Here is a 14,902-nt window from a genome sequence, read left to right on the forward strand (position 1 = left end):
TCAAACTAACTTTAATTAATTTAATTTGGTTTTGATTTAACCAAACTAAAATAATATTCTAAGGTTTTCAATTTTTTAAATGCTTAAATATTTTATGTTTTATTTAAAATTTTAATATATATTTTTACTTTGGCCCACTACCATTTACAATTTTAATTAAAACTTTATTGATCCATTGAGCTTATACTTAATAATTTCAGATGATTAATTAATAATCGAAATTTTAAGAATTTTATAATTGATGTTAAACTAAACTAACTTCAGTGGCGGATAGATTAATGGAAGTAAATAGATATAATTAGATGAAAGCAACCTAATAAGTAATAAGAGTGTTGCAACTTCATGTGATTGTGATCCAAAGGAGAGGGAAATGAATCAATGTGAAGTCTCAACTACCATATGAAGGATGGCCATCTGCCATGCATGCATGCTTCCAATTTGACTCAAAATATAAAATCTGGCAACAGACGCCTGCTTTGAATTGAATGTCTCATCTGCCCTTTTTTTTAGGTTGGATGTCCAAAGAAGACCCCACTCCATTTAAAACATCACCCTCCACTCACATATACACATATTGTGCTATGGACTTCCACTATCACCTGTAAACAATGTGGAGTGAGAAAGAAAGGGAACGAAAGATCAGTATTTGAGTTCAGTGTTCATGTTTATTTTGATATTCAAATTAAATGATATCGTATTGTCTAATAAAAATTTAATACGTGTGCTCTGGGTACTTAATTAGGATAAAAGAAACCCAAATACTCAATTGATTATTGAAGTCAAGTTTAGGTATTTAGCTAGGATAAGAAAAATGTCAAGTATCAAATTGGAAAAATTCAGGTACCAAATTGAAATAATAATAAAAAGCTCAAGTAACGAATGATACATTAAAACTAAACTCAAATGCCAAATAGTATATTAATCCTTTGTGAAAACAACGGCACTATAATTAAGGTCTAATAGTGGTTTTAATCCTTTCCATTATCTTAAAATTTGAGATTTAATCTTTTCTTTTAATTTAGACTTATTAATAACATTGTAAAATTAGAAATACCAAATTATGTCAAATTAAAGTAAAAAAATAAAGTCCAATTTCAAAATAATAAAGAGATAAAATCAATGTTTTTGGAACTGAATTAATGGTTGAATAGATTAGGTCACCGATTTTAAATTTGACCTTCAATTAAATAAATTATTTAAAAAGAACTCATAAAAAATTACAGTTTAACTAAGTTATACCATTTTGCAAATCAATCCGATCTAATTTCAACAACCTTACTAAAAAACCATAGATAGTTTGGAGTTTGATTGTCGGCCATCGCTGATAAAACAAAAGGAAAAGTTGTGTGTGGGGATGGAGGAAGGCATCAGTTGGAGTCCAAAGAGCTTGAAAACGTGTGGAAAAACTTTTAGTCGTCCAATGGCTTACCAGAAAAGTGCATGTGGGGGCTGCATGCAAACGTCTATTGCTTGGACCAATATTGAGATGGCAACTCACCCAAAATTGGTAGCCAACTCCATGATTAATTATTTCTTTTCCTCAATTTCACTTTCTTTTCCAAATTAAAGAAAACATGTTGGGGGGTCAAAATACACGGTTTAAGTCAAATTAAAAATAATATTTAAATAAGTCTCTTCCAATAATATCAACTTCAAATTCTTGAAAGAACACTTAGCATCCACATAGTCCTATGCTTTGTCATGGTCTATAAAACCTATAAACAAAGGATTCAATTGATATTTTCTTAATATAGAATTATACTAGATATCAATAATATAGGGTATATAAATTGGTATATCCTTTACAAATTTATTAGATGATTAAAAAAGTGATGCTATTGGTTACTGTATACCCTACCATGGCTTACTCTTATAAAATAATTAAAAGTAACATTCTCTTATTTAGAAGTCAATAATCAATAAAGTTTTTGGTCAAAATCTCTGATACATGACAGTTGAAAAAATTTTATATTTTAGAGATTAAATTAATTGTTAACTTTTTTACTACGACCTTAATTGAATTAAGAATTTAATCAAAATTTTAAATTGTTTTACAATAACTTTTTTAATTTAAAACAACATAATTTTATAGGACTTGGGGTTCTAAGGCAAATTCAGTGATTTATTCTATTAAAAAATAGTCGACTTACTTTAAGATTGTTAGGATATGAATAAATACTCGATGGTTAAACAGGCTTGCATTCTTTCTTTCTTATTCCCATTTTTTCTCATCAAGCTTAATCAAACAATCTAAAAAAATTTAGTATCAGCTTTAAAAAGAATCCGTAAAATTAGGGGTGAATACAATATGGGGTGGGCTTTGGGTTGAAAGTTAGAAACCAATCCGTGACCCATAAACAACCACTGGCCATCCCTCCTTCCGAGGTTTAAATATTTTTATAAATTTTCTATAATTATTTAAAAATCAAGATTCATTCATCCTAAACATATAAAATTAATTAAATAATAATAATATAAAGAAATTATAAAAAATTATTTTAAAAAAATTCAACAATGCTTCTCAAGTATCATGCATGCTCCTTAGTCCCCTGCAAAACAAATCATTGAACATTTTCATAATTTTGTGATTTCCCCATGGTGAACTTGAGACACTGAAAGCTAAAGAAAGCAAGCAGGTATAATAATTTATTTGACTCTCTAATTTTATAAAAAAGTTATAACTTGCATTATCTGTCAAATCACCTCAAAATAGTTGCGTAGCATCCATATGGCAATCTACGTGTATGTCACATTAGCAATTAATTAATCTTTAAAAATAAAAAAATAAAAATTTTATTTTTAAAAAATATTTTATAATTTTTATGAATTTTTTAATTTTAAAAATTAATTAATTGATAACGTGACGTTCACGTGACAATTCGTGTGTATGTCACGTCAATAAAATTAACTAATATTAATTTTTTTCTTTTATTTTTGAACAATTTGATAAACAATATAATTTCAAGAATTAAAAAGAGTTGAAAATAAACACACTTATCATATCATATGCCACTAGTTATGGTGTGGACCAAACCTCATAAAAAGGGCTCCTCTTCACTAGGTTACCAAGTGATAATGGAGTTGTTTCAATCCGTGTCGTAGGCCATGTTTATATAAATAACAAGACAGGCTTCCACATCATACCAACCAAGAGGGGCGTGCTCGATAGGACATTTTCCTAATTTTCAGATTAGGCCTTGGGTTAATACTATTTCTACCTTAGGAAGCAAGGATGTGGGCACTTTCTATTGGAGGATGGTCGGATTTAGGCCTTGTGCGACTATTGCCAAGTGAACACCAGGCCCTGCTCTTCTTATCTCTTCAAAAGTCGGTTTCAATTGATATGATCTACAAAATGGGCTCTCTTGGCTAGGGCCTACTTGCTTCCTTTGCTTTTATGTTTTAACTACTACTCGATTATTAGTAATATTTTTGGTCATCTAATTATGAATAGGTATAAAATTATCAGTTAATTATTTGAATATTTTTTTGTCACACAATTATTCGAATTTTTATTTTTTTGTCACTAGTCATTAAACCACCTAATGGAAAGATAATTTGGCAACTTTTAGGATTAGCATAATATCGACTTTAACCTCAACATTTATACATAATATCAATTCAGTAGTGACTCCAAAAATTGATCTTCAACATTTACACTTGTGTAATTTTTTGTTTTGTTTTTTTTTGTTGTTGTTTTACTTTTGTTTGTGACATTGAGGGTTAATTTTAAAAGAATGAGAAAAGATGAAATTATTATATTAGATCTTTTGGAGTTTCTATTTTTGGTATATTTCCGATCAAATTTATCTGATAGATTTGTTCTTTTTAGCTTTTTAGGTGAAAGTGTCACAAAAAAAGTAGAATTAAAAAAAAAAGAGACCAAATTGCACAATGTGTAAACATTGAGGTTGTTTTTTTTATAGCCAAGACTAAATTGACACATTGCATAAATATTGAAGGTTAAAATTGCTATTATGCCAATTTTAGAAGTTGTTATGTCATCTTTCCATCAGCCATTTAACGGCGGGTGACCGTAAAAGAAAAAATCAAATAGTTGGGCAACCATTTTGTAACTTTTTATAATTAGATGGGCATGAAAGATACTTACTAATAGTTGGATGAGTGTAGTTTACCCTTTTTTTTTTCTTTTATCATAATCTTTTACTTGTTGATACCCAATCAAAGCACTAACTTAGTGGCAAAACTTATGTAGGTTTTAAGTTAATTAGCACAAGGTTAAAAGTTAGATTCCTTTATTTATAAGCTCTTTCTTCCTTCTCTTATACAATGTCATTGCATGCTTATTCTTTTTAAAGAAAAAATCCATATATAAGTATCTTTTATGATTCTTCAAATTTGTACATTAATAAATCAAATTCTAAATTGATTCTAAATTTTAAAAGTTTTGATTGAATATTCAAAATAGTATTATATCGTTAGGTTTTTTGACAATCTAATCATCACTTATGCATTAAATATTAGTTTGGGCGTGATTCACGTTATTTATATAGTAGACATATGAGTCTCTAAAATTTGATCTCATATTTAAAATATGCTTCATGTCGATATGATCTAAAATTTAATACTCAAATTAAGGGTTATACCGACGGAAGAGTATGGTCATCTATACAATACTTTTACTTTGATGATTCAATTTATAACATTTTGAAGTTCGTGGATCAATTTAAAATATGGATAATAATTTACAAGATGCTTGATTGAATTAACCAAATTATAATGTAAATAAAATGCTTTAGATTAACTAGCGGCTTACACACTATATTCAAGTATAGATATGAAAATGCAACATGACTTGAGCATATGAATTATATTCTTGATAACATTAAGGAATAGACATGACATAGAGCAAGATATGCTTGTATCAATGTACTTGGACAATGTTTATGTATGTTGGATTATTGGTTCACATATGAAATATCAACTTAAAAACATCTAGTGATTTTACAACCCGACAAAAGAAAAAGACATTGGTGCATATATATGGTTTTTGCATTAGACAAATGTCAAGTATAAAATTGGGGGAGAGGGAGAGCACATATTACAGATTGCAGAACATAATGCTACATGGCCCATGCAAAAATTGAAGTTGACATACATAAGAGGGAACATTGAATGCATGCTTGAGTGGTCTTTTGCAATATTCATGTAAACTTGGAACAGCACATGTTCTGCAATATGGAACATGTGTTATAAATATATATAGTGATAGTGGGATAGGATTAGGAAGCAACTGTCATTGTATATCCCATATTGCTTTCTATTGTTTGATCTTGGTGTATATAAACAAAGTTTTGAAGCTCAACTTGCTTTCTTTTGGTTTAATTATGCTCACGGTATCTGTACTCTTTCAAGTTTTTGAAATTTAATTCCAAAAATTTAGTCCCGTTACTCATATGATTTAAAAATTAAAGTCCAATTGATAGCATTGTTAATGAAATTCTATTAAATGTGAATATATGTTATCAGTTGGACTCTAATTTTGAAATTAGCCCTTTGAATGTTAAATGACACATTCAATTTAACCAAAAAAATCATCAATTGGTTAATTTTAAAATTAGACATGCAAAATGATGAAATTATTGTAATTAAAAGTAAAACAAACTAAACCCGAAAAGTAGAAAAAGAAAAACTGGGGTCACAATTAAACCCTTCCTTTTTCATATTTTCATTTTCCCCAATTATAATTTTTGCTACATTAGTGTAATTTCAAGGTTGATGGATATAAATATATAGTTGGATTAATCAATGATATCTTTTTTACAATCACAAGATTTAAAATTACTCTTATTCCCACAATGATGGCAAAAAGAAAAATCCCATTGATTCTGTAATGACTACGAGCTGTAGACAAGACAAGATACGATAAGGTTGAAGTGCTGCAATTGATATGAACAGACATGTAATTGCAACATCACTTGATATACATAAAGCTACCTAAACAAGACAAACTTGTAACTGTTTATTACAAACTAATTAATAAACTAACAAACCATATAAAAATAAATAGTAATCAAACTCATAGATAGCAATGAGAAAAAAAATTGTAGACCAAAAAAGTGAAGAACATTTGCAGTGATTTGGTCTGTGGATTCTGTGTCCTATCACTGCCAAAGGTTGTTATGTGAATATATTCTACTATCTTTTTTTTCCTCCTGTTTATTTTATTTATTTATAAATTCATGTGATTTTCCTCTATTAAATATTATGTTTCCAAAACTTATCCCCTTGTCAGCTTTGTGGTTCAAGATCACTTCAATTCAACACCAGCTTCCGGCAGTGGCAATCATAAGCACAAGTTAGCTGGACCAAGTTGTGCGAAGAAGAAAGCAAATAGGCGAAAAGGTTCAGAGTTTGTATTAATTTCTCTCATGAATTTCAATTTATCGGAACTGAGATGAGGGTAATAGGGAATTGGTTGAAAGTGTGTTTTTGAGGTTTGATGCACTTAGGTCAACAATCCGTTAATAAAATAATGATGAAGTGGTTATTTGGAATAATTTTTCTACCAAGAATAATTAAATTGATTATAATATATTTTTGATTAAATCATAAAATATTTTAGAAAAAAAATAAAATCATTTAAATTTTTATGATGTATTATTATCTGATTAAAAAAATAAACAGATGAGACAAAGATGTGATGATGTTTAGTCAACTTTGATGTGATTTTAATGAAATGGCTTATCTTTTCAACCCATGATGAGAATTGGAACCTTTTTTGGGTCAGTTTGAATAAAGCTAAGATCATCTCATTGTCATTATGACAAGATCCTTCATATTTTGTATGTATATTTACTCTTCTGTCAATAGAGTTTTTTGGTATGTAGAGTTATATTAATTTGGAAATAAAGTTGAGTTTTTTTACAGAAATTGGTGACGGGTGTTGTTTTACTAAACTATGTAAAGCAAGCTTCTTCTTCTTTTTCTTTCCACAGCTTTCATCAATGTTTTGCTTTTAAATCGTTGAACCTGTAGCTTTTCAATTCTCTTGGATGATTGATCTTCTGCTTTCAACTGTATTTTTGTTTGGTTCATTCGTTGTAAAAGATTGAATTAATAAAACCTTGTTAAAAATATTGATTCGCAATCATTGCTGATTGTGAATTGGATTCACAATTCTTTAGTTTCGCATTGTTCTTTTGGATTTTGCATTAAAAACAAAACATCTAAAATTTGTCTTAGAATGAAAAATCTAATTTTTTCATTTCATCATGAAAACGTAATGTGAACCGTCCAGATTAATGAAAAGCAAATGAATGTATGAATCACAAGAAATTCATGGATCTTGACAATTTACATATATACACACACAATAGTTTTGCATGCAAAATCCAGAAGAATAATGTGAAACTACAGAATTGTGAATCCAATTCACAATAATAATGATTGCGAATCAACAAAGCATCTCCTAAAATTTTTACTTACTTTTAACACTCCAACTCAAGATTTTTTTTCAATCTTTTACAAAAACAAACAACCAATGAACCATAACATAAACAAAAATACAGCTGAAAGCATAACGTAGAGTGAGGGTGGGCTACTCCCCTATATATTATTTAATTCGATTAATTATTCAATTTCGACTCGATTTAACCGATAACCGAAATTTTAAAAAGTTATTAACTGACTTCCGACTAAATTAATTTCGACCATCGACCAATTAACCGAATTCGATTAATTCGATTTTAACCAGACTTTGAACACCCCTACCTCCAACATAATCTAAATCCAACTCTTACTTGACCAAATAGGCCATAATTTTTAATTTTTATATTTCTTTCATCAAATAGAATAATAATTTTTGTTTTTTTTTTTATTTTTTAATGATACTATTAATTATTTTCTAGATATATTTATATTAGAGCAAATTTTATTATCATATATTTTAAACTAATATTATATATAAAAAAGTATTTTTGGTAACTATCCCAGGACGAGTGGGACGAGCTTTTCCTAAACCCGATTTCAACCCAATTGATTGAAGAATTAAACTCTCTCCAAAACTCAATTTCAAAAATTGAAGAACATTTTTAATATTTACTTTTTTAATATCAAACAAATGATATCATTAACTATCCCGATTAAATTCCTCACATTGATTTTTCTTTAAAACATCTTTCTAATTCATCATGCTAATATGGATTTTTTTTTGTGTGTGTGTATGTATGTTAGAAGGGACGTTTTAGGGGAATAACATTTTAATTAGAATATCAACAATGTTAACTATTAAAACTACTTCAAGACATTATAAAAGTAAAAGATACCATATTATGTCAAATTAAAATATAGACAAATCCTAAATTTGAAAATAGTAAAAGAATCAAAACCAAAGTATGACCTCAATGATGCAAATGGAGAAAAGCAATCTACAAAGCTTCTATCTAAAATGCAATGAATATTTGTTCATTTTTATGATACGACATCCATCCTAACTTTAAATTTGAACTTCATTAATTTAGAACTTATTACATTACCTTTGCTAGTCTTACATGTGTCCCCTTCAAACATATTTCGCATCAGGCGAATTTTTAATATTAGATAGTTTCGCAATAAACTTAAAAAGACCTTCGTGCAAGACTACTTCCATCATGAACACATGAAATCTTAAGCCTATTGATTGTTTGGTCATCCTAAATGTCACGGCATCAACCTATGGAGTCACATCGTCATCACCCCTATAAAGAGACAAAATGTGATACACCCAATGGGATTTTGACACGCGATACACCCCTAGCTCATGTATACAAGCCTTCCCATTGTACTAAGAAAGCAAAGAATAACAACTTAGTCAAAACACTCCCTACCCTTTCCATTCTATTAGTTATCCTATACACCCTTCTCAACCACCAAACACAAAGACTCTTCGCCCAATCTAGGTGACCCACCTCAATTTTTCCAATTCAATCCCCCTTTTACCGATTTAATATGTCAACAGAATTATATCATAAACATGTTTATAACTTTGACGTAATAATGATGTTCAATTATAGCACCCCACCAAATGTTTCTAAATCCTCTTTAAAAAAAGGGTTTTGATTTGAATTGATACATAAACATCCACCAGATGTAATGTAATATTGTTTGAAAATCAAGAAAACAAAAAGAAGGTTTGAAAGGTTAGTTTGTCTAATCTACACATGAAATTAAACCTCTTTTAACTTTTTTTTTGTTCTTCTTTTTGGTGTTTAATTTCAAGCAAAAGAGGACACAATTTTGAGACCAAAGGAGGAGGGCTTGGCACATGGTCCCAACATGTTGTGGGTGTATTAAGACAAGATTAGGGTATAGGAGGGTTTGAGTGGGTAGACCCCCAATGTAAAAATGTTTGGGTTAAGTAAAGTGTGAAACCCTAGAAACAGACAACATTGTTCCTATGCATGTGCTGCTATTTATATGTAACATTCCCCAAAAAAAAAAAAGTTTTTATAAACAACCCCAACCATCCTTTTCTTTAATTATATTTCTCTTTTTTTCTTCAAAATCCCCAGCATTATATCCTTATTGTATCTTGGTATAGGATATATACCATAACATGCACATTGGAAACTTGAGTTATATATATATTCATTTACCTTTAGATTTTGTGTAACATTTACTGCACCATTCACTATACTCAAAGGGTAATAAAGTTTCACGTAATCCTACGTGTAGACAAGCACACATGGCTTAGTTTAATAGAGTTTAAAAAAGCTAAATTATTCCAGTCCTTATACTTTAGAAAACTTTGATATTTAGTCCCTATACTTAAAAAATCAAATTATTTTACTTTTTTATTTATAAATCTTAGCCCACGTATTATAACGTGTACTTCCTGAGTTTATATTGATTTTCTTTAAAAGCTAGTGTCGTTGCATGGATGTATTGATGGTAAATTTGAACTAAAAATATGAATGGGGTTAGTGATTGGATTAAGATTTTCAAATCGAAAAAGTAAAAGAAATTGATTTTTAATTCTTTAAGCATAATAACTAAATAGCAAAGTTTATTCAAGTAGAGGACTGATGGAAAATTTTGATCACCAAACAAGCAAACAGTGTTACTTTCTATTGGGTAATCACACATTCACGCATAGAAATGTTTAAGATATACTTGGCTTTTATATATTTGGGGTGGGGGGGGGTCCAAAATACCTCCTTTATGTTCACATTAAACATGTGGGGCTGTATCTAAATTTTGTAGAAATGAATTCCAAATTGCAGCAACAAAGCTTGCAGTCCTGGTCACAAACGATTGACAAATTAACAACCAAACATGCAAATAAACAGTAGGACTTGCAAAAGCATTTCCAACAGCCCACGCTACATTCTTGAAACTTTTGGCATTCAATATAAAAACATATTTTATATAGAAAAGTTCAATAATGCATCTCAAAACATTATATGTAGAAATCTATAGTTGGCATATATAAACGTGTATATACACACCTTTAAGCATTTACTTTTTTTATATATTATTATCATATAAAAAAAATCCACCTCTCTTGCCTTCAATCCTGCCTTAGTATTGGAAACTGCATCAAGCTACTGATAAATAAAATATATAAAATAAAATTTTAATTTAATTTAATTTAAGACCAATTTTTCGATTTTTTTTCAGTCTAATTCCAATGACGGCCCCTATGCCGTTGGCCTTGCTTGATTATTTTCTTTATTTTAAAAAATTTGTTTCTCTCTCTTTTTCTTGTTATTAATAAAAGGCCATCGGGAGAATAGCAAGTGATATTCAAACATAAGCCAAAGAAAGATATAGAAGCAAAACCAAAAATGCCTACTTCACAGTCACACTGAGGAAGAAAAACAGTGACCAAATATATCAGAAAAAAAAAAAAAAAAGAGCCAAACCGAAGCTGTTTCTTTCCCCTTGTCGTTGTTTGTTTCTTGTTCCAAATAGTATATATTATTATGGAGGTGTTTTTACAGTACTGGTTGAAGCTGGTTATGATATGCTTGATGGTGTTAGTTTTGGTGTTAAAAATAGCAGTGTTGCTTTGGTGGAGACCTAAGAAGATTGAACAACATTTCTCAAGGCAAGGGATCAAAGGACCACCTTATCATTTCTACAATGGAAATGTTAAGGAAGTTATGGCCATGATGTTAAAGGCTTGTTCACAACCTATACCTTTATGTCACAACATTCTCCCTAGAGTCTTCGCTTTTTACCACCATTGGAACAAAATTTATGGTACTCTTTTTACTCTTTTTATCATTATATTTTGTCTCTTTTGTAGTAATGGCTGCTGTATGTTGTTAATGCAGGCGGAATGTTTCTGGTGTGGTTCGGTCCGACGGTTCGGGTGACAGTGTCGGATCCTGACATGATAAGGGAAATCTTGAGTTCCAAGTCTGAATTGTATGAAAAGAAGGAAGTTCATCATTTGATAAAACGGCTAGAAGGTGATGGCTTACTTAGTCTCAATGGTGAAAAATGGGGTCATCATAGAGAAACCACAACTCCCATTTTCCATATGGAGAATCTTAAGGTAAGTATTTAATTTAATACACTTACAGCTAGCAATTGCTGCATGAAGATTACTTTTAAGTTATTATTGTTATTATGATTGTAGCTGCTGGTGCCGATGGTGGTACAAAGTGTGAGTGAAATGGTAGAGAAATGGCGGAGGAGCAGATCCGGGGAGATTGAAATTGAAGTTTGCGAATGGTTTCAGAGACTTACGGAAGATGTGATAATGCGTACGGTGTTTGGGAGCTGGTATGAAGATGATGATGGGAAAGCCATTTTTCGTTTACAAGCACAACAAATGGTGCTTACTGCTCAGGCTTTGCGAATTGTTTCCTTACCTGCCTATAGGTATGAAAAATCATACTCCATTTTTTCTCCTAAACTACGTGTAGTAACTCATCTATTTGTAACTTTTTCTTTGCTCGGTTAACTATTCCATTTTTTTTTATTATAGTCCAGTCACAGTTTTTAAAATTAGTATAATAACAACCCATATCATTGAATTTGGTATTAATTCTAAAAATAATAATCTCAACATTTTAACATTGATTTTTTTTATTTCTACTTTTCTTTATAAACCTTTCGTCTAAAAAGCAAATCTTGAAAGAATAAAAATTAAACTTTATCATGAAAAGGGAATACATACTGATTTGGCGTAATTGAATTCTTACAGGTATTTACCGACCAAGAGGAACATAAGTTGTTGGAAAATGGACAGGGAGATTAAGAGGTCGTTGATGAAGCTGATCGAGCGCCGGAAAATCGATACGAGGGGCGTACTGCAAGAGAATGCGGCCAAAGATTTGGTGGGATTAATGATGCAACCCTCTTCTAACATCACCGTCGACGACATGGTTGAAGAATGCAAGACCTTTTTATTCGCCGGCAAACACACCACTTCCAATTTGCTGACTTGGACCACTGTTCTTCTAGCAATGCACCCACAGTGGCAGGTTCAGGCACGTGAGGAGGTGATAAGGGTGTGCGGATCACGTGATGTTCCCACCCAAGATGATGTTGTTAAGCTTAAGACGGTAAAAGCCCCTAAGTCCCCCCTCCCTCTAATTAAAGACGAGTAACATCATGTCTTGTCTCATATATAACTATCAAAACCATATGGTTTTTATTTTAAAAAATTTAAAAATTAATTCTTTTTTTATGAAAAATTAAAAATTTAGTTCAAATAAATATATAATTTTAAATTGTTACTTTTTGCTAATATAATAATGGTTGGATTGTTAATTACTAGGCAAGTGATAATGTTTAATGATGATACTCAATTGAGGACTAAATTATGCTAAATTAAAGTGAAGAATTTACTTGTTTTATTTTTTGTCTTTTAGGGTTAAATTATGATTTTGGTCTTCTATTATCTTCAAATTTAGGATTTAATCTTTTATTTTCATTTAGCATAAATTTGATCACTATATTTTTATAATATCATTAATTAGCCTAATTAATTAAAACTATTAAATATTCTTATTAAATTTCTAATGTGGATTTTAAAAACACCTTCAACTTATCATGTTAGTTTTTTTAATGTTAAAACGGGTGCTTTGAAGAAGAAAATACAAACTAAACATTTTAATAACAACAGTTAATTATTTGGACTAATTAATGACACAAAAAGAGACATCAAATCATATCAAATTGAAGTATATAGATTAAATCTTAAATTTAAGTATGGTAGAGGATCAAAATTATACTTCTCTTTTTGAAAACAAGTCTAAATTAGATAATATAAGACATGGAGCATGCATACATACATACATACTTGTCCACAATGTGGAAAACGTATTTCATATCAGATTCACATGTTGTGGTGTGCAGCTGACTATGATCTTAAATGAATCCTTACGATTATATCCACCAACAATAGCCACAATTAGACAGGCCAAAGTTGATGTAAAGCTAGGGGATTACATCATTCCTCGTGGGACCGAGCTTTTGATACCAATCTTGGCCCTTCATCACGATCAAGCCATATGGGGAAGCAATGCTAATGAGTTCTACCCGCCTCGCTTCTCCGGAGGTGTGGCACGAGCAGCTAAACACCCTCTCGGGTTCATCCCATTCGGCCTTGGGGTCCGTACATGTATAGGAAAAAACCTCGCCATTTTACAAGCTAAGTTAACCCTTTCCATCATACTTCAACGCTTCTCCTTTAAGTTAGCCCCAACTTACCAACATGCACCCACAGTTTCGATGCTACTTTACCCACAACATGGAGCACCAATTATCTTTAAGCCCTTGTCCCATAGAGATGAGTCACCTTGATTTTATCTCCTCTCCATTGTTGCATTTTAAAGCATATATTATCAAAGAAAAATAGAGATAATTTGCAAGAAAAAGGGGGCAAAAAAATTGGCATGAAAATCTTGGTTTTCACCATTGTTGTGTTTTGTTACCCTTTAGTCTCTTTTTATGAGTTCATTTAGGATTTTAGGCAAATGGCTAATGAGTGGATTATCGATAGGCTTCTTCATATGCATTTTGTCTCACCAATTTGTACGTAGTGTATACTTGTAACACAGTTTTATAGTAATATTTTGTAATGTATACTATATTTGTAAGTTGTAGCACAATGTTTGGGCATATATATAGGTTTAATCATACTCCCGTTCTTATATTTTTCACACATTTAATATGCAGTCTTTTTATTTTTTTATTTAATAATTGAACTTCAATTGATAATATACTGACATTTTTTAGAATAAAAACATTTATTGTATGAGAAAGGATTTTATGAAATCGTGATTTCACCTCATCTTTATCCCTTTTTAATATGAGAATGACACATCAGATTTATCTTCATGATTTTTAGCATTTTTAGTTGGATTTAATTTTTTCCAAGAGAAAAAAGCTGAAAATCAAAAGGAAAAATTTGATTTGTCATTTTCCTATTAGATAGAGATAAGGATGACGTGAAATCACAGTTTCATACAGTCTCTTCTTTTACAATATAGTATATTTAAAGCTATCTCAAAGCCATGTAGAAAAATCATAGTAATCTCCACACTACTCTTCCAAAATAGTGCTGGAAAAGTTTAGAAGCACATATTTAGAATCAAAGACCTTTATTATTTTATTTGTTTAATTCACTGTAATACTTTGTGAGTACTTTTTGTTTTAAAATGTTAATCGCACTTAATTATTAAATTAATATAATAAAAAGATTACGTTGCGAAAAATTAAACCATGTATACATACTAGTTAATTTAGCAATTTTATAATGAATGCCTAAGAACAACATAGGAAGGAGGCCGAAAATAGGAACCAAGGCATTGGTGTGACCACACTCAATGCAAAGTTGATTTATTAATTGCAATGATAAGTTTGGAATGGTTTTAGTTACTTCAAATTCAACCAACTATTTCAACACCTTCCTATAGAAATAAAATAAGGATAGCATTAGCAT

The 14,902-nt window shown here is 30.2% G+C and overlaps 1 protein-coding gene across 1 annotated transcript; it reads left to right on the forward strand.

The window, feature by feature from the left end:
* Positions 1–10,644: 10,644 nt before the first annotated feature.
* Positions 10,645–14,113, forward strand: LOC105768177 (cytochrome P450 734A1). Its single transcript, XM_012588327.2, has 5 exons — positions 10,645–11,205; positions 11,280–11,503; positions 11,588–11,832; positions 12,158–12,518; positions 13,315–14,113. The coding sequence occupies exons 1-5, from the start codon at positions 10,926–10,928 to the stop codon at positions 13,759–13,761; spliced, it is 1,557 nt and encodes a 518-aa protein (XP_012443781.1). The 5' UTR covers positions 10,645–10,925; the 3' UTR covers positions 13,762–14,113.
* The last annotated feature ends 789 nt before the right edge of the window (positions 14,114–14,902 follow it).

This window comes from Gossypium raimondii, chromosome 7, assembly GCF_025698545.1.
Source record: "Gossypium raimondii isolate GPD5lz chromosome 7, ASM2569854v1, whole genome shotgun sequence".
Classification (NCBI taxonomy): Eukaryota; Viridiplantae; Streptophyta; class Magnoliopsida; order Malvales; family Malvaceae; genus Gossypium; species Gossypium raimondii.

What these genes read in the sequence shown, in the direction of transcription:
- LOC105768177 (XM_012588327.2), top strand. Translation starts at nt 10,926, where the DNA reads ATGGAGGTGTTTTTACAGTACTGGTTGAAGCTGGTTATGATATGCTTG. An exon ending in TCCATATGGAGAATCTTAAG is followed by an intron (nt 11,504 to 11,587) that starts GTAAGTATTTAA and finishes TTATGATTGTAG; the next exon opens with CTGCTGGTGCCGATGGTGGT. An exon ending in GTTTCCTTACCTGCCTATAG is followed by an intron (nt 11,833 to 12,157) that starts GTATGAAAAATC and finishes GAATTCTTACAG; the next exon opens with GTATTTACCGACCAAGAGGA.